This window comes from Bidens hawaiensis, unplaced genomic scaffold (genome assembly GCF_021521415.1).
Source record: "Bidens hawaiensis isolate Kalapana, Puna unplaced genomic scaffold, B.hawaiensis_p1.1 tig00013117_1, whole genome shotgun sequence".
NCBI lineage: Eukaryota > Viridiplantae > Streptophyta > Magnoliopsida > Asterales > Asteraceae > Bidens > Bidens hawaiensis.
This window is the reverse complement of record NW_027492107.1, coordinates 353,343-377,397: the sequence shown is the minus strand read 5'-3', so window position 1 is coordinate 377,397 and position 24,055 is coordinate 353,343. Positions and strand designations below refer to the sequence as shown.

Genomic DNA, 24,055 nt, shown 5'->3' with positions numbered 1-24,055 from the left:
ATAAAATTAAACACAAAAGTGTAATAAACTCAGTTTATTAAACTAAAACAAGTAAAGACAAGAAATATAAAAAAAACGGCAATACAACTTATTTGATGATATATAATCATCGTTATTCGTTGTCGTCGCATAGGCTTCGTCTTTAATTTGCTCTCAAAGGTTAGCAATGTATTGCCAGATGAGATCACAAAGTGGAGTTGGACGTCGTCATAAGGAAGACTCGACACTTTTTAAACAAGCCATGCCAATGTTGTCGGGCATCAGACATAAGTCAAATTTAGGCTAGAGTTTTGATTTTTTTTTGGGGGGGGGGGGGGGGTTCTCTATGTTTCGAGTATTAAAAAAATGTTTTTCTTATTTGCCTGTAGTTTAAATTGTGTTGAGACTTGACCGAGATGAGCGAATTTGCGATTTAAAGAGTATTTGAGAGACTTGACCGAGATAAGTGATCTAATCAAAACCTAAACATCCAACGTACACCTATTTATGCTAATTAGGATCCTTAAAATGATCAATATTCTAACGCCTATATAGCCGTTAGAAAACAATCATAATATTTAAAATCAAATGTTAACGTTGAATATCCGGTTACTAACCAACTTGTTCCGATTAATCACTTTGGAACTAGTTCAAGTTCAAACTTCAAACATGTATAACCCGGTTCCTAGTTACATATTACCATTTTGTGCTTTAAAGTATAACGGAATAATTGACAACTTGGTGCCTTAGTTATACACAATAATATTCAAACACTCAAAATTAATCACATGTTAACTTATAAAACTTTTAATAGACCAAAGTTAATTTATCTTAATCCACGTTGAAGGTGTTAACACTTCAAATGAACAATACCCTTTACCTATGATCCCATCTCCACCGTTAATCCCTAATCAACGGCTCGGATTGAACGGGCTGCATGAACCATAAGCAACACAATGATCTTTCAACTCCATCCCCGCCAGCACCTTGTAGAACATATCCACGTCACACGGAAGCAATATAGGGCCGTTGGAGTTGTACCCATATTTGGTGACAACGTCTTCAAGAAGCATTGAAAATAACGGATGATTCACGTGTTTTGTCTTCACGGCAAACCTTTGCTTGTCTGGTCCCACGTACACTGGGAAGAAACCTTCTAGTGTTATTATTTTCTTCTTATTTGGCGATGATTCGCCATTCCATGAGTTGCTTTTTGCCAAGAATTTGGCGCTCCCAACCTTGCTGCTGCGTGAGAATGATCGACAACGCTTCCATGTCTTGGCTAGAAAGTTATTGTTTTTGGTGACGGAATATTCCATTGGTTGGTAATAAAGTGAAGAGTTAGAGTTTAAAAGTAGAGATTAATTTGTGATGTGATTTGGTGATTGGAAACACAAAAAAGGTGAAACATTTTATAGAAGGAAGTGAGTTGTGAGCTGAACTGGATAATACCTTAGGCATAATATTATTATCATATATAGTTTTTATTTTTGAAACTGAGATTGTATCGTGGTTAGGTCAATTGTTTCATTATCTTCTAAGTTGTACATTGAATATACAAGTGGATAGAAAGTTGAATATGTGTACATGAGAACAGGAAATACAACTGTTTTTATTTTAACAGCCGTTAATATTTAGATATCTATCTATAATATATATAAACGAATACATAAAAATCTTATGTGTTGCGATGTGTTTGCTCCTTTTTTTGGAGTCACCAGATTTGCTTAATTTTTAAATGGGGATTTCTCATGCATTTGACCCGAATTCATGGGTATGGGTCTTACCAAACCCAGATATTCCTTAAACGGGTTATAACATCTCAATAAATTAAAAATAATTCTCACCAAATTATTGATGTAAAAATCCTATAAAATAGGATATATTAAAAATTAATATCTTATTTATTTTAAAATAAATATATATATTATTTAAATTAAAAAACCAATTTGATAGTAAAAAAAATAAACGGGTCTTTGGTCCCATCAAACCAAAAGACATTATTAACTTTCATAATATTAATTATAATTAAAAAACCAATTTTATAGTAAAACAAATTACGGGTCTTGGGTCTCATCAAAATATATAGCTTTTAAACTGGGATATAACATCTCATTTATTTGTCAAACAATTTATCATCAAGTATATTATTAACTTTCATACAATAAAAAAAAATAAATGCAAAAATTAAATAAATATTAGAACAAATAATATAAAACAATCCCCGTAATACGGGGGATAAAAACTAGTATAATATATAAATGAAACCATAAAAATCCTATGTGTATTATAAATTTCATTACAATAAATAATATCAAACCCAAAAAGTATATATATATTAAAAACGAGTAATGTAATATCTGATTTATTTAAAATATATATATATATATATTATTTATAATTAAAAACCAATTTTATAGTAAAAAAAAGAAACGAGTTATGGGTCTCATCAAACCCATATAACTTTTAAACCAGGTTATAACATCTCATTTATTTGTGAAATAATTTATCACCAAACCATAAATATATTATTAACTTTCATACAATAAAATAAATAAAAATTCAAAAAATAAATAAATATTAGAAACAAATAATATAAAACAACCCCGTAATACAGGGGATAAAAACTAGTTACTTATAAATTATGATATCATTGATTTAAACCTTGTGATACAAACAACCAATTATCACATTTGTTTTCTAACTTTTCAATATATAGGATTAATTAGCACAATTTTCCTTAGAACAACTTTAAAACTGAGTTATAACATCTTAGTTATTTGTGAAACCTTTTTATCATCAAACTCTAAATTGATCGACGGAAGCTTCAAATTGATGATTAATTGTATCAATTTCAAGGTTAATTGATAAATTAGGCTCATCAACAATTTCAATTTCAATTTCAATTGAAAATTGCTTAATTGACCTGTGACGAACGATCGATGGTGGTGACGAAATGGTAATATGTAACTAGGAACCGGGTTATACATTTTTGAAGTTTGAACTTTAACTAGTTCTAAAGCGATTAATCAAAACAAGTTGGTTAGTAACCGGATATTCAACGTTAACATGTGATTTTAAACAATAATGATAATTATATATCATCAAAGAAAATGTATTATCATTTTTTATGTTAGTCATTTTACTTATCTATGGTTGTTAGTCTTTACTTATTTTAGTTTAATAAACTGAGTTTATTACACTTTTAAGTTTAATTTTATTTTATTATTTTAGAAAAAGCGTTAACCTATCGTTGAACGTATTAACATTAAGTTTATACTTTCTAATTATACGTTCTATTTAAACATATTATACGTTCTGTTTAAACGTTCAGAACAAAATTAATATTATGATTGTTTTCTAGCATCTATATCGCCATTAGAGTGTTGATAATAGAATAATTGACAACTTGATTGGTGCCTTAATTATACACAATAATTCAAACACTTAAAATTAATCACATCATACAAAACACACAACATGTTAACTTATAAAACTTTTAATAGACCAAAGTTAATTAATCTTAATCCACGTTGAAGGTGTTAACACTTCAAAAGAACCATACCCTTTATCCATGATCCCATCTCCACCGTTGATCCCCAATCGACAGCTCGGATTGAACGAGCTTCATGAACCATAAGCAACACTATGATCTTTCACCTCCATCTCCGCCAATACCTTGTAGAACATATCCACGTCACACAGAAGCAATATATGTCCGTTGGAGTTGTAACCATATTCGGTTACCACATTTTCTAAAAGCGTTGAAAATAACGGATGATTCACGTGTTTCGTCTTCACGACAAACCTTTCCAAGTCTGGTGCCACATACACCGGGAAAAATCCTTCTGGTGTTACTATTATTATTTTTATTTGGCGACATGTCACCATTCCATGGGTTACTCTTTGCCAAGATTTTCACGCTGCCAACTCTGCTGTTATGTGGAAAGGATCGGCAGCGCCTCAATGTCTTAGCTAGAAAGTTATTGTTTTTGGTGACGAAATAATCCATTTGTTAGTAATAAAAGTGAAAAGTTAGGTTTGAAATTCGTGGTGTTCGCGGGTGAAACCGTCAATCTCAGACCTTGGTGACCAAAACTCAAATCATATCTCCTCGACTACCGAAATCTTCAAAAATAATGTTTGAGTAGTTAAAAGAGTTACATTCCTTGATAAGACCAAGGAATTTTGACTCATTTACATCATTAATAAAACTTTGACTCATTTACTAAGTTTTTGCCACAAATCATGTTTATCTTCACCAATTTTACTTAGAATACAATTAATATAAACTAAAGAGTTACAGATTCAGTTGAGCTAACCTTGATTATGATAACGTAGATGTATTATTAACATAATCACATATTGAAATGCCCCGTTACCGGTAGCCCTACTTTCGTGTTGGATTTACTCATAAACGCAGTTCTAAATATCAGAGTTAATTTAAACATTCGCGGAATATAAAAGCTTTCATAAAACATTTCATAACAAAACACGTCTTGTCTTAAAACATCATTTTGTCTTTCAAAATAACGAAACATTAAACTTAAACGTCTTGAGTCTTCCGATGCCAGCCTCTTATTCAGTGCCACGTGTCTCCTCAAGCGAGCTGCCTCATCCTACTCACCTGCGTGCATACTAAAAGTCAGCTACGCTGAGTGAGTTCTAGTTAATCATACACTATACAATACACATAAACTTATATTCTTTCATTCATACTTTCATACTTTCATACTTTCTTTTGTATTAACTTACTTTCATATCTTACGTTACAAAGAGCATTACGCCCTACATTCCTCGAGTATTATTAGGGCTCGGTACCCTCCTTCCTCGAGTATTATTAGGGCTCGGTACCCTCCTTCCTCGAGTATTATTAGGGCTCGGTAGCCTCTTTCCGCGAGTATTATTAGGGCTCGGTACCCTCTTTCCTCGAATATTAGTAATCAAGATTGAAAGACACTTAATTCAAAGACACTTAATTCAAACAAACACCAAATACGGAAACAAGATTAAAAGACACTTTATAAGTGTCTTTCAAATAGTTTAAAAGACACTTTAAAATAGTTTTTTGAAAAAGCCAATAAGCAAATAAGCATTTTTCAAACTCAAACCCAAACATGCTCTTAGTCTGAATAGTTTGTAAGCTGCTAAAAGAGATTTTTTTTCTTTTTTTTGTGTACTCTGTGTAGTGAGAATGCTTGTTGTTATGAGCTGTGCGCCAGTTATTCTGTGATTGCTTTCTTGATGAGTGGAAAATTTCACTTTTCTAATTTGTGTTCTTGCTGGGATGAAGGTCTTTGCTGTTTGTTGAAACAAAAGTTCATGTTTCTTTAATTGTTTTTTGTAAAAAAAAATAAAAAAATAAAAAAAAAACCTCAATGTCACGGATTGCTATTAGTTTAGAGAAATTTGATGTCTAAACTTTGAACCTGTGGAATAAATTCTCAATTGAGCTATAAGTGTTTTTTTTTATTATCATGGGTTAAAATTTTTACAACAAAGCGCTTTAGATATATTATTTATGAGTTGTTTTAGCTTTGTGTATGAATTTTACTACGATAAGTCAGTTTGTATGCCAATACTGAAAAATGGTTACCTTTATCAAGATTGAGGGGGCCTCCTAGTTTTGTCAATCTTGATTAGTTGTCTACAGTTTTGGTCATGTGTGCCTAAACATGTACATATTCCTGTGTCTTTAACTATAAAGCTAGTTACATTTGAAACTTTTTTGGACGAACTACATATTTTTTACAAGAGAAAAAGAAACTTTGATGGACTATGACAGCCAAACGTATTTTGAGTAAAAAGGAAAAAGTTGGGTTTTTTATGGGCCTCACGTTTTTTGTGATTGACATATAGTTATTTGTTTGGCGTGTGTTTGAATTAAGTGTCTTTTAATCTTGTTTCCGTATTTGGTGTTTGTTTGAATTAAGTGTCTTTTAATCTTGTTTTTAATACCCTTGTTATGGTTCGACATCACCCACTAACGTTCCCCAACCATTTTCGGTCGTATATACATCCCGTATATACTATAAAGCTTGGATCTTTAAGTAAAAACGTTCAATACTACGTAAACTTTAAAGGTCAAGAACATACCTTTAGCGCTCGTTCGATCTTGGTTAGCTGGTTTATGCACTCTAGATCTCGTGTAATAAGATCTAATACCAACTAACGTTCACTCTCTCTCGGGTCTTGCTCGTTTATGGTGTGTGTGTGTGTGTTTGGAGTGTGTTAGAGAATAAAATGGAAATGAAATGAGGGTTTAGGGTTTTAGCTTGGTTTAGGGGATATTTATATCCCTTAAAGCCCATGGACCTAAGGCCCATTCTCATTTAACCCATCTCAATTAATCTAAGTCCATGATCCGTTCTTTACTCGATATTAATTAATTAATCACTAAACGTAACTTTCTTTATTCAACATTATAAATTTTAGGATGTTACACATATTCAACCAAGAAACAAAAAGCTTCACGGAGGCTTTTTACTCTTTATCTGAGATGGCTTTGCAGGCGCATTATTCGTCTCTCGTTTTCGCTTATTTTGAGCATTGTTGGTAGTGGCGGTGCCAACGATGCTTGTTGGGCTCTTTCCTTGGCCCTCTAGTAGGTCTATCACCAAAAAAAGTTTTTTCCATAAATTCGGTTCACTCTGCATATTACATTCACTTTTATGAAAATCATTAAACCATGACAGACCCATTTATTTTGCCACTTTCTTGTAATTTTGTGAACTGTAATTACATTTCTCCTTGAATCTTCTGAAAAGATATTTTAGGAGAGGAATTTGATAAATTTAGAACATATAAGCTTTAAAATGTTTACTTTAACATCATAAAACAAAATCATGAGCGGCAACAGGCCTGACTCGTATTACTTTTTTTTATGAAACTTGGAAAAAAGAACACAATGGTCCCAACCAATCTTGGGCGAAAGTTACCTTAAGCTTATCTTGATCGCCCCAACTGATCCCCTATTTGGGTTTCACCTCCTCCTAAGAAACCTGCGATTTCACATAAAAGTGGTTTCAATCTACTACACACATATGAGTTTTCAACTCTTTATTTGTTCATTAATGAAATTAATTTTTTTTGGGTTTAGTCTTTTTAAGTTGAGGTTATTATATGGATCATTCAACCACATCAACATGTTTCAAAGGTGTTTTGTATCAAAATTACTCAAATAAGAACCAGTATCTTGCTGTTATTGCAACTTGTCCTCAAAACTCAAAAACTATGATCATCATGGTAACTAAAATAAGGAAACGTTAGAAAATAATCTTGAAAGTAAGAGAGATGGTATTACCCTCATATTGCTTTCACATTCATTGCCACATCAAACTTGCGGTAACATGTTAAGAGTAATCAACAAGAAACAACCGTCATAAAAACAAATGCAAACATAATTGGGTCAAATAATCGATTCACAATGTTAACTTCCTGCACCAATCGACCAAATAAACTATATCGATACAACTTACTCAACTAATTTTGAATTATGCTAATTGAAACCACAAAAACGTTAATCATAACCCTAATTTAAACCCCGATTATGGAACCCAAAAACTCGGAAAAATCTGAAAATGATAAAAACAACCCACAAAAAACAAATTAAAGAATGCATTACATGTCTTAACGTGGCAATAGATAGAGGAAGATGGAGAACCCACCGCATAAAGTGAGGGACCACGTGGAATGTAGAAACAAATTGATTCCCGAGAGGATGACACACCCATTATAAGATTACATAAGAGTGCATTGTACACCATAGAAAGCACATTGTACAACTAAGATTGCATAAGAAACTTTGTAATTGTAATACATATATATAATATACTAGGTTAGTTAGTTACCTGTGTAGCACACGGGTTAGGATAACTAAAATTATTTAAATAATAACACAACGTAAAATACAAAAAATATATTTAAAAAATATTAATGATATATTATATGGTAGAATAAATTACACATTACACAACATGGAAATAAAATATTGTTAAAAATTCATAAATCTCTAAATATTTCTTTATACACAATACTTGTAGTTTTATTTGTAACTTTATTTTTCTATATAAAAAATAGTAGTTTCACATTGTTTCTGTTTATAACTCTAAATAATGCAACACATAACTATCATGAGTTAAAATAAATTGTCTCAAAAACAAACCAACCATCTAAAATAATTGACCTTAGCTTTTATGAACCTTTAATGCAAAATAAAAAATAAAGTGAAAATTTATACTTTGAAATTAATCATTTTATCTAAAGGTATAACTTTTTTTCAAGAATAAAAATGTGAGTTCCAATATTACTTTCGGATATGATTTCGACTTCTAAAACACAGTTATCTTATTGTAATTTCACATATAGTTTAGTTTCATTGCATATACCAATTTTCTAGTTAATATATTTAGCAACATTACTTCAACGTCGACTTTTAGGACTAATCTATAAACTTGACAAACCTTAGATTTTAAGGTCATTTTAAAACATCATGAACTAATACTTTCTTGTAATGTACCATTTTATGACTGATAGAACATGGATAGCGAACGCTTGCTAGTTTCTTGAGCGACCACATTTTTCGGTGCAAGTATAACTCACTCACTAAAGAAAACTATATTTTTAAAATATTCAATAATTGAAGAATATACAAAGTTAATTTATCATATGATTAATAGTGTGCTAATGTCTAACATGTGTATTCCAAATATAAGTGATTTTATTCACTTAAAAAACCAAAACATATAGTCTAGTGTTTTATATTTTTATGGATTTTTAAGATTATGAACTTAACATAAATGATTGGTTGATTAAATAGTTAACTAAAAAGAAGTTGTAAATGGCTACTTTTTTAAACCAACCCGTGGACCGAAACTCATTTTAATCATAAACTGTTTTGACTTAAACCATGTTTGATATTTTAAACCGGCTAAAGAAACTCGCTCGTTTAAGTTAACACAAATACTAAGAATACATCAATAGTGAATTTGTCTTTTTAGGGTTTGAAAGAAAAAGACTTGTAATTTAGTAAATAATCATATATATTTAATAAGTTAAAGTTTATTGAAATTTGATTTTAAAATTAATCTTGCCTCTTCATGTAAGGCCCCGTTACCGGTAGCCCTACTTTCATGTTGGATTTACTCATAAACACAGTTCTAAATATCAGAGTTAATTAAAACATTTACGCGGAATATAAAACTTTACATAATTCATAACTTGTCTCAAAACATCCTTTGTCTTTCAACATTAAAGCATTAAAATTAAAACATCATAAGTCTTCAGATGCCAGATTCTTGTTCAGTTGCCATGTGTCTCCTCAAGCGAGCTGCCTCATCCTACTCACCTGCGTGCATACTAAAAGTCAGCTACGCTGAGTGAGTTCTAGTTAATCACATAATCATACAATACATTCTTACGCTTCATACTTAATCTCTTAACTTTCTTTTCATATACACCTAAGTGCTTTTACTTTCATTTTTACTTTCATACTTTCTTTACATTCATAATCATACGTTCATTTCTACCTTCATGCCTTTCTTACATACATAATCATACTTTTTAAAGAGCCTTTCGCCCTATAACCTCACAGATATTATAAGGGTCTGGTCCCTAGTTTTCGAATATTAGAAGGGTTCGATTCCCTAACATCACAGATATTATAAGGGTCTGGTCCCTATCATCACAGATATTATAAGGGTCTGGTCCCTAGTTTTCGAATATTAGAAGGGTTCGATTCCCTAACATCACAGATATTACAAGGGTCTGGTCCCTATCATCACAGATATTATAAGGGTCTGGTCCCTAGTTTTCGAATATTAGAAGGGTTCGATTCCCTAACATCACAGATATTATAAGGGTCTGGTCCCTATCATCACAGATATTATAAGGGTCTGGTCCCTAGTTTTCGAATATTAGAAGGGTTCGATTCCCTCTTCGTTACCATACAACCATACATCATACCTCGAGTATTAGTAGGGCTCGGTACCCTTTTCGTAACCATACAACCATACATCATACCTCGAGTATTATTAGGGCCCGGTACCCTTTTCGTAACCATACATTATCATTTCTTTCTTCTATTATCTCTATCATGTTCATACACATAAACATACATAACATACTTACCTTATACATAGCGTTACAACCTGACAGTACGTGCAATATCCGAAGATCGTTCACGTACTATCAAGCAATCATTCATACATTTCATATTATCCACATAAGGCATACACTTATCTCTTAGGATAAGTGTATTAACAAACATATTGAGTATGCACACAGCCCCGAAAACGTAACACATAAATGGGGCTAGAAACTCACCTGAACACGGTTACGTTCTCCGTTGATCGTAATCCCTTTCTTCAGTTGTGCACGGCTGACTGTATAACAAGTATACATATCAATTTAACTATCACTACTTATAACATCTTTCTAGTCTTAATTACTACCCACAACGAACGGGGGTCCGGGGGCAGCGCCCCTGGCAGCGGGGTCTAGGGGCGGCAGCCCCTAGCAGGATCCAAGGGGCAGAGCCCCTGGCTGGGGTCGAGCTGCCAGGTCAGCTTGGAAAAATTTTATTTCCATTAACTGTCTTAACACATTTTTCATTAGATTTTTAATTTATTTTCTAATCGAACTTGACTTTAGGCGAAGTTAACCTTAGGCGAACTTAGCTTTAGGCGAAGTTACCAGCTAGGCGAACTTAGCTTTACAGCGAAGTTGCCATTAGGCGAACTTGGCTTCAGGCGAAGTTGTCATCAGGCGAACTTGGCCTCAGGCGAAGTTACCAGTTAGGCGAACTTAACTTTACAGCGAAGTTGCCATCAGGCGAACTTGGCTTGCAGGCGAAGTTCGTCGCTTTGAAGGCGAAGTTGCCCAGATGAAGGCGAAGTTGCCCAGACAGCCGCTGTTTTAGTTTCTGATCGGCATTTCGAGCGATTTTAACACCCTTGCTATGGTTCAATATCACCCACTACGCTACCCGACCATTTTTGGTCGTTTATACACTAAAAAGCTTGGATCTTTAAACTTCAAAGATCAAGAATCATACCTTTTTAGGCTTGTTTGGATCTCGTTTACTTGCTTATCACCACTAATCGCTCTCTCTCTCACTCGGGTCTGCCGGATCTGCCCGGATCTGCCTTCGGTCCGGCGGCGAAGTTAGTGTGGTATGTGTGTGTTTTTGGAGTGTTAGGGAGTTTGGTGAAAAATGAAGATATTTTGGGATTTTGGGGGTATTTATATCCCTGAAATCTCATTCTCATTTAACCCCTCTCAATTAATCCAAGTCCAAGACCCGCTCCTTACCCGATACTAATTAATTACACGAAATCACTAAACATAACTTCCTTTACTCATCATTAAAATTTTAGGATGTTACACTTCATCTAATAATATCATTTCTTATAAAATCTTAATTAATATAATGAGTCAAGTTATTCTATAAAGGGTCACAAAAATGAGAAGTGTGAGAAACCATAAATAATTGACATGTGTCAAGTGGTGATCAAAAGGAAAAGGGTATAGAGGTAATTGTATACATTTTCTCTCTCCACATGCAAGACATATGTTAATACCCCCATCATTTTAGAACGTCTATAACTTTTTCGTATGATATTTTTTTAAAAAAAAATTCATCACAATAAAGCGTTTTTTTATCTTTAATATGAGTATGATTTTGTTATATAAAATTCAAAACAAATATTACGTCATTGTGTCTTTTCGCACACCATTGTGTCTTTTCGCACACCATTGTGTCTTTTCGCTTATCATTGTATCTTTTTTCGTCATTGTGTCTTTTCGCACACCATTGTGTCTTTTCGCACACCATTGTGTTTTTTCGCTTATCATTGTGTATTTACGCACACTATTGTGTCTTTTCGCTTATCATTGTGTCTTTTTTCGTCATTGTGTCTTTTCGCACACCATTGTGTCTTTTCGCTTATAATTGTGTCTTTTTGCCTATCATTGTGTCTTTTCGCACACCATTGTGTGTTTTCGCTTATCATTGTATCTTTTTTCTTCATTGTGTCTTTTCGCACACCATTGTGTCTTTTTTCGTCATTGTGTCTTTTCGCACACCATTGTGTCTTTTCGCTTATCATTGTGTCTTTTTTTGTTATTGTGTCTTTTCGCACACCATTGTGTCTTTTCGCTTATCATTGTGTCTCTTTTCGTCATTGTGTCTTTTCGCACACCATTGTGTCTTTTTTCGTCATTGTGTCTTTCCGGACACCATTGTGTCTTTTCGCTTATCATTGTGTCTTTTCGCACACCATTGTGTCTTTTTATCTAATACATAAAACACAATGCTTAATACATGTTACACAATAACTTGAAACGTAAAACACAATGGTGAATATGTATAACACAATGACCTAAAACGTAAGACACAATGGTGAATACGTATAACACAATGACCTAAAACATAAGACACAATGGTGAATACGTATAACACAATGACTTGAAACATAAAACACAATGGAAACACCATATTACATAATGACACAATGAACAACAAAAAAACACAATTAAAAAACCCATTAATTTATTTTTATATAACAATATGATACTCATATTAAAGATAAAAAAACGCTTATTATTATGGTGATTTTTTTTTAAAAATAATGTCGTATGAAAAAGTTATGAAAATTTTAAAATGATAGGGGGAATTGACATGTGCCTTGCATGTGGAGAGAGAAAGTCAACAAGGGTGGGTTATTACTTTCATGCCCTTTCCATCAATTTTTATTTATTAGCCATTCAAATATATGATCAATGGACTAAATTCATTTTCACCTTTCTCATTTTTATTGTCCTTTGTATTTTATTTACTCTTAATATAGGATATATTTAAAACCTTAATTTTTGAAATCATTATTCAATATCAACATGAAAATTGGTTACTTAAAAAGACATAATACTAATAACTAATATAATATATTTATATAAAACAAAAAAACATATTTACGTAGAAGAAAGTGAGAAAGGTGAAAGATTATATAGAAGAAAGTGAGTTGAAACCTGAACCGGGTAAAACCCCAAAATCCATGATATTATGTTTTTAGTTTCTTTAACTTTGTCAACGCGTGACAGTTATTAGTTCTCCTATGTTGAATAATCTTATCTTATCCGTAGAAAAATAATAATTAAATACAACATATTACAATTTACAATGTTTCAAGTTAGTGGTAAAAGTGGAGATGGAATGAGATTAGTATAGTATGCATATCGTATTGAAAAATACGAATATGGAAATTAGTAAAATCATATACTGAATATTGTACGTATTTTGGTACGGTAGAAAGGTACCATCAAAAATATCGAAACCGAAAACATTGTGTTAAGTGGATACTGGTTGTGAGTAGAGGTGCACAAAAAACCCGAACACGAAACCGGACCTGAATGGAAAACCCGGAACCGGTTTTTTTATACCTGGGTTTCTAATACCCGACCCTACCCATAGGGTACGAATAGTGTATGCATTTCAGTACCACAACCCGTGCCCGAAATCGGACCCAATTTGTACCCGGTAATACCCGAAAACCGGAACCGGTTCCATACCTGAACCCGGGTTTATCAAATACCCGAAAAATACCTTAAAAAGACCCATAAATACCCCTAAAAAGTGCAACCCTCTTAAAATTCCCTATCTATACCCGAAAAATACTCAGAAAAAAGCCCGAAAAAACCCGAAAATAGGTTTTTTCAATACCCGAAAATAGTGTATTCAAATACCCGGTTCTATACCCGACCCGAACCCGATGCATATGGTATGGTTTTTTAGAGACAATACATGGACCTGAACCCGACCCGGTTATTACCAATACCCGATTTTCCAATACCCAGTCATATCCGAAACCAGGTATTCTCGATTTATGCACCTCTAGTTGTGAGAGGAGGGCTGATTGGCCCCAATGGTATGTTTGTTGCTGATGGGCCCAGCTGGTTTTCTGTTGTGGCTAGAGATGATCATTCAAACCGGTTCCTGGAACCGAACAGGTAGACCCGAACCGGTTCCTACCCGTTTTTTTGTAGGAACCGGACCCTATCTGATTCAACCCGATGATCCGTAACCGGTTCTTGCGTTTCTGGGCGGGTAGGAACCGGAACCGAACCGGAACCGGTTCCTAACCGGTTCTAGCCGTTGGATCGAGTATAGTCGTTGGAAATCGTTTTTTGGCCGTTTTTTGACCGTTGGGGTCAAAAATAGCCGTTTTTTGGCTCCCCCAAGCACCCCACTACTAGTATAAATAGGTATTTAGTGTCATGGGTTCATCACAACACTCAAAACGCAAACCCGAACGCAAAAAAATACAAAAAAAACGCTATTACAACGTTTTGAGTTCTCTAATCTCTTGTTTTCTCTTCTTCTATATTCATATTTGTTGTTATGGCTGCCTCACAATCATCGGTTGGTCAAGGTTCCAACGTCGAACCAAGTTTCGTTCGTATTGTACCTCATAATCGTAATCAAGAGATTTGGTGCAATTGGGATTTGGTTGAATTGAGTGACCATTCATTGAAGGCTCGGTGCAAGTTTTGTGGGGTTTATTTAAACCCACTTTCGAATTCAAATTTGAAGAAACACATCGAAAAACCGTATTGCAAGGCGTTGAAAAAGAACGTCGATTCGCAACAAACGCAAATGGATAGTGAAGGCGGAATATTTACATACCAAATTGATCGATTTCAAGATCGTATGGCGAAGTTTGTGATTCAAGAAGCTTTGCCGTTTAGCCACTTCGACAACCCTCGCTTAACCACCATGATTCGAGATACGCTCCAACCACAATACACTCACGTAAGTCGTCATACTCTTAAACGTTATTGTTTAAAATTGTGGAAGAAGGCCAAAGAGGTACTAATTGCATATTTTGAAAATATAAATACGGGAATAAACTTAACTAGTGATGTTTGGTCGGCTCCACATGGTCTACCCGAATCTTATCTTTGTGTCACCGCTCATTGGGTAGACCCGTCATCGTGGGAAATGATGAAACGCACCATTGCTTTCGAACTCTTTGAGTATCCACATACGGGAGATAATTTGTTTGAAATTTTAGATTATGTTATAAAAACTTATAAACTAGAAAATAAAATATTTTCAATGGCATTTGATAACGCGTCGAATAATACATCGGCGGTTGATAAATTAAAATTAAAATATACGCCGATTTGCAATGGTGTATTTTTTCACTCAAGGTGTGTTGCACATATCATTAATTTAATCGTGCAAGACGGACTTGCTTCGGATGAGGTTACATCGGTTATAAACGATTTTAGACTAATGATACATGAAGTTTTTAAGAAAAGTAAAAAAAGACAAATGGATTATAGAAAATTTTGTAAAGATACGGGAAGAAAAGCTTTGGGAGCTAATTGGGATGTACCTCATCGATGGAATTCCACTTGCATAATGTTTCAAAGTGCTTTGGAATAAAGAGAAACTTTATAAATGTTTCATTCTAGTCTTGCCGAGAATGATTTGGCAATCCCCTTTTCAAATGAGAAATGGGAAATTATCAATGACTTATCGACTTTTCTTGAAGTTTTTAAAACATCAACTACGAAACTATCGGGAACGTATTATCCGACAAGTCCCTTGGTTCTTTCGGAGTTATTTTTAATGGTTAACAATCTTAAAGAATTTGAATATAAAAGTCCAATGTTTTCAAACATCATATTACCAATGAAGTTTAAATTAAAAAAATACTTTCTTGAATTTCCACCAGTTTTTACTTGCGCCGCCGCTTTAAACCCAATGTTAAATGTTACGGGGGTTGAATGTGTAATAGACGAAATTTTTTCAGTCTTAGATATGCATGAAGTTGACCCAAACTTTTCAACAGAGGCAAAAAATTATTTTAACTTGAATTTTAAATTTATGTATGACTTTTATTTAAATAAATATGGGTCAAACATACACATGCCTATGCCGGGGGGTCTTCATCAAGTTCAAGTGCTACTAGAGTATGAGATCCCATGATTAGCCTTATGAACACCGTTCGCAGCGTAACGGCTAAAAAACAAAGGGGTAACACCCCTTCAAGCGAACTAGGAAGGTATAGTGCAAATGATTACTCTACCGGTTTATCCGAAGAGGAATATGGCACTTTTGATGTTTTGGCTTGGTGGAAGGTAAAGGAAACCGAGTTTCCGATTCTTGCCACCATGGCCCGTGATTTACTAACCGTCCAAGCTTCTACGGTAGCTTCAGAATCCGCTTTTTCTCTTAGTGGCAGGGTAATATCGGTGAGAAGAACAAGACTAAATTCGGAGTCGGTGGAGATGTGCATTTGCTTAAAGGATCACTTGGACTCAATCGATCGTATTCAACACGTAACCACTCTCGAAGATGAAACACCACTTGATGTTCGAGTGCACGACGAACAAGAAGGCATTTCTACAAGTAATTCCGAGGAAGAAGTCGCCGCTCAATAATTACGACGAACAAGAAGACTTTTCTAGAAATAATATGTCACAACTTTATATTTATAAGTTTAATGTTTTGTTAGTTTGTTTTTGAAGATTTTAAAACATGTAACCTTTTTTTTTTGAACTTCTTAAAGTAAATAAAATGAATTTTATGTTAATTGTTTTTTTTATTTTTCATGTTATACAAATACGAATCGTAGTTTAGAATCCAAATCGCAAACGAAAAACGAAAAAAAAAAAAAAATTTTTTACACTGTAACCGGTTGGAACCGGTTACAGTACAGGAACCGGTTTAGGAACCGGTAAGAACCGGTTAGATATGTTAGGGGTCCGAGGGTGGGAGAACCGGTTCGGTTCCCTAACCGGTTCGAGCCTGGAACCGGTTTATAATGGGGTTTTGAATATAGGAACCGGTTAGGAACCGGTTCCGGTTCCTAGTCCCAAACCGTTTTGAACATCTCTAGTTGTGGCCCAAATGAATTTCTTCCATGTTATGTGACTTGACCGAATTTTATTACATGTAGTACTTAAGATTAAGGGGGTGTTTGGGATTTCTTATTTTATTTCTTTATAACTTTTCATTAAGTTAATAAAGGGGTGTTTGGGATTGCTTATTTTCACCAACTTATAACTTATAAACTTTTGGAAAAGTAATAAGGTGTTTAGGATTGCTTATATTCAGGGGCGGACCCACGTAGTGTAGAACGGGGTCCCGGGACACCAATGTTTTTTAGAAATTTTCTGGAGGCGGTATATTAAATTGTTTATGGACCCCATAAAAATTAAGAGTTGGAACCCATGCTATCAATATTGATGTGGTGTGGTGGTAAATTCTTGGTTTTGTATCCCAAAGGTCACTAGTTCAAGTCTTCCAACCCTCCATTTTCTATGATTTTTTCATTCTTTTTTAAATCCTACTCAATATTAGTTACTAGTTAGGGCTTTAAAATAACCAACATTCGGACACAGAGATAGAAGACCATAAGTAGATTAGGTGGAGTTTACCTTTTGTTGGATCCAGCATAGGAGCTTTGGAGTTTACCCTTTTTTTTCATTTAGAGCTCGTTTTTTGTCATTGTATTATTAACTTGCTATTTGCTAAAGGAGTTTTGGAGTTTAGAAAGATTAGAAGTGGCAGATATTGAAGGTTGGTCATAAGCAGTCTTCCATATAGCATTTATCAATTGAAATGTCTACGTATATATGGGTCTATGAAGCTGCAATAGTTGTATGGCTTTACACAGTTTTAGATCGACAAAACAAATCTCGAAGTGATTACGCGAACATAACGTAAAGCTGTGAATATAATAGGCACTAACATCCATATCCTAAGGGATGATTTTGATTCAAAAAGAAGTGTATCAAAGCCCATTCTTTGACTATTTATGTTTGTGATTTGTAGAATGTAACATGGACTTTTTGTTAATAATTTCACATTGATTTTGAAGTTATCTACATTGTATTTTGTTGATAATTTTGTGTGTTTTCTAATGAGGACCGATCGTATTTCATCATATTGTTTTATTTATGTTCATCGTCTCGACCCGAACCAAACGACGGCCAACCCGAACAACAACTGACCCGAAAAATCTAAACACCGAAAAAACGGGACCCCATTGGCCAAAATTCCTGGGTCCGCCACTGCTTATATTGTGAGAGGAAAAGTTCCATAAGTTACACTTTTGTAAATTATTAACTTAATGAAAAGTTATAAGGAGGCAAAATAAGGAATCCTAAACACCCCATAGGTTACAATATTGTAACTTATGAAACTTTTCCTCTAACAATATAAACAATCCCAAACACTTTATTACTTTTCAAAAAATTTATAATTTATAAGTTGGTGAAAATAAGCAATTCCAAACACCCCTAAGATTATGAAGTCTTTTTAGATGGGGTTATATTTAATCATTATCATCTGATGAAAGCATAGATATCTCTCTCGAAATATTGAAGAAAAAATAACATTAATACCGCAGTAAACTAAATAATTAATATTGTCCAAGTTTAAGAGCATGTATCAAAATCTGAACAACAATCGTATTTTCATATTTGCCCTCTTTTAATACCGGTAAGGTTGTACTTTCTCTTTGTACATTTGAGTCCCGCAAAACAGGTTTTTGTCCTGTTTAAGTCAGTATAATGTCACAGAGTTATCTTTCTGACTCTTTGTGGCGCTCGAAGCTCATCCAATCCATCCTGCTTATGATCAAGGTCTACTTGTTTCGTCTTGTCTTGGACTAATCAGATGAACGACAACATCTTTTAATCATTGTTCGTCGGATGTGCAAGCACACCTTGGCTTAAACACCTTCTATTAATCTCGTGCTCGATGAACTCCAACCATGGAATATTAGTTTTAAGACCGAGAAATATATTAGTTTTAATATTCTACGGGTTTGAGACAAGATATGATATTAGATGATATCCGCTCGAATAGAGCAAGGTTTTGTATTCGAATATTTGGCTGGCTATGTAGCATGGTTAAAAATAATCTATAAAAATATGTGTGTGCGAATAAGATTTAAAAAATAATTTATAAAATTTGAAGTCAGGAAATTTTTTCTGGTTTTGTCCCTTAACAATTAAAGGCATCGTCCATAGTCGATAGTCGATACCACTTGTTTAAAATATATATTTCGATATTTGACTTTATGTATTTCAGTATTTGTGTTAAAGTTGAAACAATATTGTGGTTTGTCAGTTAATTCTTAATAAATATCTTTTCTAAGTTGTACATTAAACCTACAAGTGGGTAGACAAATATCAACGTTTAAGATTGGTGTGGTGATAGTCTCGTATGTAACTAACTAACTATGTAAGCAACCAAAATGTTTATTTTCATCTACATATAATTTTACCATTTCTTTTTTAAATTCTATCTCAAATAAAATTTGTCCCGAGTTCTAAAGGTATTTGAACCTTTAAATTTCTGCATGGAGCATCTATTACACCACCGGATACAACTGAGACAAATTTACTGGCATCTAATTCATGGTTCATAGACTCATAGTTTTGAGTAAAAATAATACGAAGTAATTTAATTTGAATACATCGTGATTAATAAATTTTGAGTAAAAAATAGCAAGCGATGTATGTGGTTACTTTTACGATGGTTAGATGTTTATGTAGAGCGAGAAACGATGACATCTTCTCAAATAAACCATGCCAAGGGCGTAATTAATTAAGGAAACCGGTGGGGGAGGGGGGGGGGGTCACGACCCATGCTATGTTTTTACGCAATTGTGTAAATTACTAGTTTGCATTCAAATCATGCAAATGGCATACCTTATTTGCCTATTAGGTAGCTACATGTAATTTTTTTTTCTCTTTTATATTCTTTTTTACAAAAAAAAATAATAATAGGAAAAAGCTAGAGAAAATCTAGGCCCAACACTATTACAAACAGCCACCAAGTTGAAGCTCTAAATAATACTGTGGTAAATAAGATAATAAAAAAATCAAATTAGATAACTTTAGTAAATGTCACACGTTGACAAAACAAAAAACTATAATATTTTGGACAACATATGATAATAGTATCATGGCTCTTGGGGGTATTATTTGGTTCAGCTCTCAACTAATCCTCTTCTATAAAATCTCACCTTTTTTCAGTTTTCATCACACAACAAACTTTTCAATTTATTACACAGATTACTAACGAATCATCAATGGAATATTCCGTTACCCGAAAAAAGAACTTTCTCATCAGGACATGGAATCGTTGTCAATCATTCCCACACAGCCGCAACAAAAGAGCTGCAGTTGGGTGCTTGGAAGGTTTTTGTCCAGTATATGTGGGACCTGACAAGCAAAAGTTTAACCTGAAGATGAAACACGTGAATCATCCATTGTTCTTGATGCTTCTGGAAGAGACTGTAACCGAATACGGTTACAACTCCAACGGCCCTATATTGCTTTCGTGTGATGTGGATTTGTTCTACAAGGTGTTGGCGGAGATGGAGGTGAAAGATCATGTGAAGTCACTTGGAAGTTTCGTGTACGGGTCTTGTAGTCCATTAAATCCTAGCCGTCGATTGGGAACCAACGGTGCGGATTTGATGGGCAAAGGGTATGGTTCTTTTGAACCTTTAATACCTTCAAGATGTATCAAAGTGAATTAACTCGATCTAGAAAAGTTTTATAAGTTAAGATTTAGTGTTTTGGTATGATGTAATTTCAAGCCTTTGAATATTATTGTGTATAGACATAAATCTTGCCGCCACAACAACAATAATCAATAACGTTTAAGGATTGTAATTTATGGATTACCTTGTAATTTAAAAAGACAATTAACATGTAATAAGTAAAATCAAAAGTCTTATATATAATTGTCATTAATTAGTTTGACAAAGTGCCGTCAAAAGCATAGGGTTATAGTTAATGCTTGAGATCTTTATGTCTTAAGTTTGAAACATGACTTAAGAGGATTTTCCTATAGTGGTGAGTTTCTTCTTTGATGATAGTCTTGGGTGAATCAGGACTCTAGTGTCAAAATTAGTATGGTCGATTGAAATCTCGAATCAGAAAGACTTACTCAAGTATTAGAGGAAGTTTCAAACGTTATTAAAAGAAATGGATAAAAAACTAAAAGTGCATGAAAGATGAAAACAAAGGTTTTGATATTTATGTTTGGAACATCTTTAGATATTTTGGAATTTCCCCCTAGCCTGCGTATTTATCGTAAACTTACTAAATATTTGACTCGAACATGAGTCACATGACAATGCTTTCTATTTTCAATGTAAATAGATGGTTATCCTAAAAATACTAGATATTACAAAAATGTAGGACTTTATTAAGATGCGTCCACAAGCATTTTATCGTCATTGGTAGTTGAGTCCACAAAGTTTAGTTTGTTTTTACGATATATGTAAACTGGACGCATCATTATAATGAAATGTGCGGTTATAATGAAGGAGAAACTTGCTCAATTAAAACTCATTACAATAACAAAGTTAGACGCATTGTTGCAACATGTTTTGCCCGTACATTGTAATATGTAGTGTCGGTAACATTTTAAAAACATTTTTTTAAAATATAGCTATACTATGCTAAATTAAAAAGATAAAAATCGTTGTTAATGCTATACTTCATCTCCTATCTTTGTTCTTTAGTCGGGTTCTACTCATTTCTTCACACAAACCTACATAAGACATCGTGTACATAATATACATTATATACCAACTGAATAAATTTTAAAATGTTAGCCTTCTTTTTTTTTATTTCTTTTTTTTAAAAGGCTCAATTCATTAAAAAGAAGATGACAACTTACAAGCTACAAAAGTTCTAAAAACTCAAACATCCAAATCAAAAGAACAACAAAATAGGAAGCAACTAACGAAATGGGTAAATTTACAAAGTTAAACATGCACCAGTCTTCCCAATCTAAGCTTGACCTTCTGCTTCTATGTTTCACCCACAAAAATGATATCGCCTTAATGTCGTTAACTACCTATTCAACTGAACCGATATATCCTTGTAAATCTTGTCGTTTCTTGCTCTCCAAATCAACCACAAAGTAACAAAGAAGATTGCTTGTCAACTCACATTTCGTCTTGTTGCTTCTATTTTTGCTCGGGAAGTCCAATATCTTTTTTACCGAAAAAAGATCCAAAGACACCGGGAGTTTGTACCAACTTTGAACGATTGTCTGAATCCATTTCGCAACCCTGCACTTAACAATAAGACGTTTGATGTTTCCGGGAATATTTCACATAATGAAGAAACACGAGTTTAGGCCGGGCCTGGTCTAGTATTTTCACAGGGATAAATCCCCGAGGTCTTGAACCTTAATGAGTCCGAGAGCGGGTAGCTAAATAATCAATAAGACTAGATGTGGGTGAAGGGTTATAAGAGGGAGATGCTTTATTGGTGCCTTTCTATACATGACTTTGAAGTTCGCATATGTCTTGCCTTGTTCCTTATGCGGACATATTCGTATGAGGGATGCACATTGCTAAGCGTTCCTTTTTTACCAGGGTTCGGGACCATACCACACGACATAACACACACATTTCATTAATTCATTAGTTTACTCCCCTTGTTGATAAGATTGATTTTGTTGCAATTCGATCCAATAAGAATCTCCAAGTAATGCAAATTGCCTTTGACGAGACCCACGTCAACGTTGCATTCCCTTCAACTACTGGATGATTTATGTTAAAATGTTAGCCATACAGTTAAATATTTAATTAATGCGCTCATTTAAAAAGTATTAAAAACAATTTATAATTAATTATCGTCTTATAAATAGTTAGGGGTGTAAAAAAACCCGTGACTTGAAGCTTGCTAGAAATAAGCTAGCTCATATTGGCTCGACGTATTTATTAAATATACCCATTTTCGTTCAAAATAAACCATGCCAAGGGTGTACCTTATTAGGTAACTACATGTAATATTTTTTTTCCTCTTTTATATTCTTTTTTACAAAAAATAATAGAAAATAGCCATAGAAATTCAAGCCCAACACTAGTACAAACAGCCACCAAGTTAAAGCTCTAAATGACTGTTAGTAAATAAGAAAATAAACAACTCAAATTAGTTAGCATTAGTAAATGTCACACGTTGACAAAACAAAAAAACTATAATATTTGGACAACATATGATAATAGTATCATGGCTCTTGGGGGTATTATTCGGTTCAGTTCTCAACTAACCCTCTTCTATAAAATCTCACATTTTTCAGTTTTCAGTCACACAACTAATTTTTCAATTTATTACTCAGATTACTAAGGAATCATCGATGGAATATTCAATCGCCCGAAAAAAGAACTTTCTTGTCAGGACATGGAATCGTTGTCAATCCTTCCCACACAGCCGTAGCAAAAGAGCTGCAGTTGGGTGCTTGGAAGGTTTTTGTCCGGTCTATGTGGGACCGGACAAGCAAAAGTTTACCCTGAAGATGAAACACGTGAATCATCCATTGTTCTTGATGCTTCTGGAAGAGGCTGTAACCGAATACGGTTACAACTCCAACGGCCCTATATTGCTTCCGTGTGATGTGGATTTGTTCTACAAGGTGTTGGCGGAGATGGAGGCGAAAGATCATGTGAAGTCACTTGGAAGTTTCGTGTACGGGTCTTGTAGTCCATTAAATCCTAGTCGTCGATTGGGAATCAATGGTGCGGATCGGATGGGCAAAGGGTATGGTTCCTTTGAACCTTTAATACCTTCAAGATAGATCAAAGTGAATTAATGATGTGGTTAACCATGCACAATTATTAAGTTAGTTTCATGCATTAGTCCATTAATTAGTTCAGTTATTTCTTTTAAACATGTAGCTTGTGAAGTAGTGGGTTAGTTTTATTTAAGTCAGGTTGTGGGCCAGTTACGTATCTTGGTTATATAAGCCACTAGTTCTTATGTGTTATTTTTATGAATTAAAATGATAAATTGAGTATATATATCTCTCTAAGTTGCTAATTTGGATTCCTGTATATTTTCTTTGGCCAACGATTAAACGTTGGAACCATATCAATTAATTCACGATATATCAAAATTTTTATAAGTTAAGATTTAGTGTTTTGGTATGATACTATGATGTAATTTCAAGCCTTTGAACATTATTGTGCATAGACATAAATCTTGCTGCCACAACAATAATCAATAACGATTAAGGATTGTCTTTAAATTA

The 24,055-nt window shown here is 33.8% G+C and overlaps 3 protein-coding genes across 3 annotated transcripts; 2 read left to right on the top strand and 1 right to left on the bottom strand.

Annotated features, from left to right (window-relative positions):
• Positions 1–890: 890 nt before the first annotated feature.
• On the bottom strand, positions 891–1,298 carry LOC143543306 (auxin-responsive protein SAUR71-like). Its single transcript, XM_077035660.1, has one exon. It carries the CDS (start codon positions 1,296–1,298, stop codon positions 891–893), a length of 408 nt encoding a protein of 135 aa, XP_076891775.1.
• Positions 1,299–20,090: 18,792 nt separating this feature from the next.
• LOC143543305 (auxin-responsive protein SAUR72-like) lies at positions 20,091–20,543 on the top strand. Its single transcript, XM_077035659.1, has one exon. The coding sequence runs from the start codon at positions 20,091–20,093 to the stop codon at positions 20,541–20,543; it is 453 nt and encodes a 150-aa protein (XP_076891774.1).
• Positions 20,544–23,164: 2,621 nt separating this feature from the next.
• Positions 23,165–23,602, top strand: LOC143543304 (auxin-responsive protein SAUR72-like). The gene has a single exon (XM_077035658.1). The coding sequence runs from the start codon at positions 23,165–23,167 to the stop codon at positions 23,600–23,602; it is 438 nt and encodes a 145-aa protein (XP_076891773.1).
• The last annotated feature ends 453 nt before the right edge of the window (positions 23,603–24,055 follow it).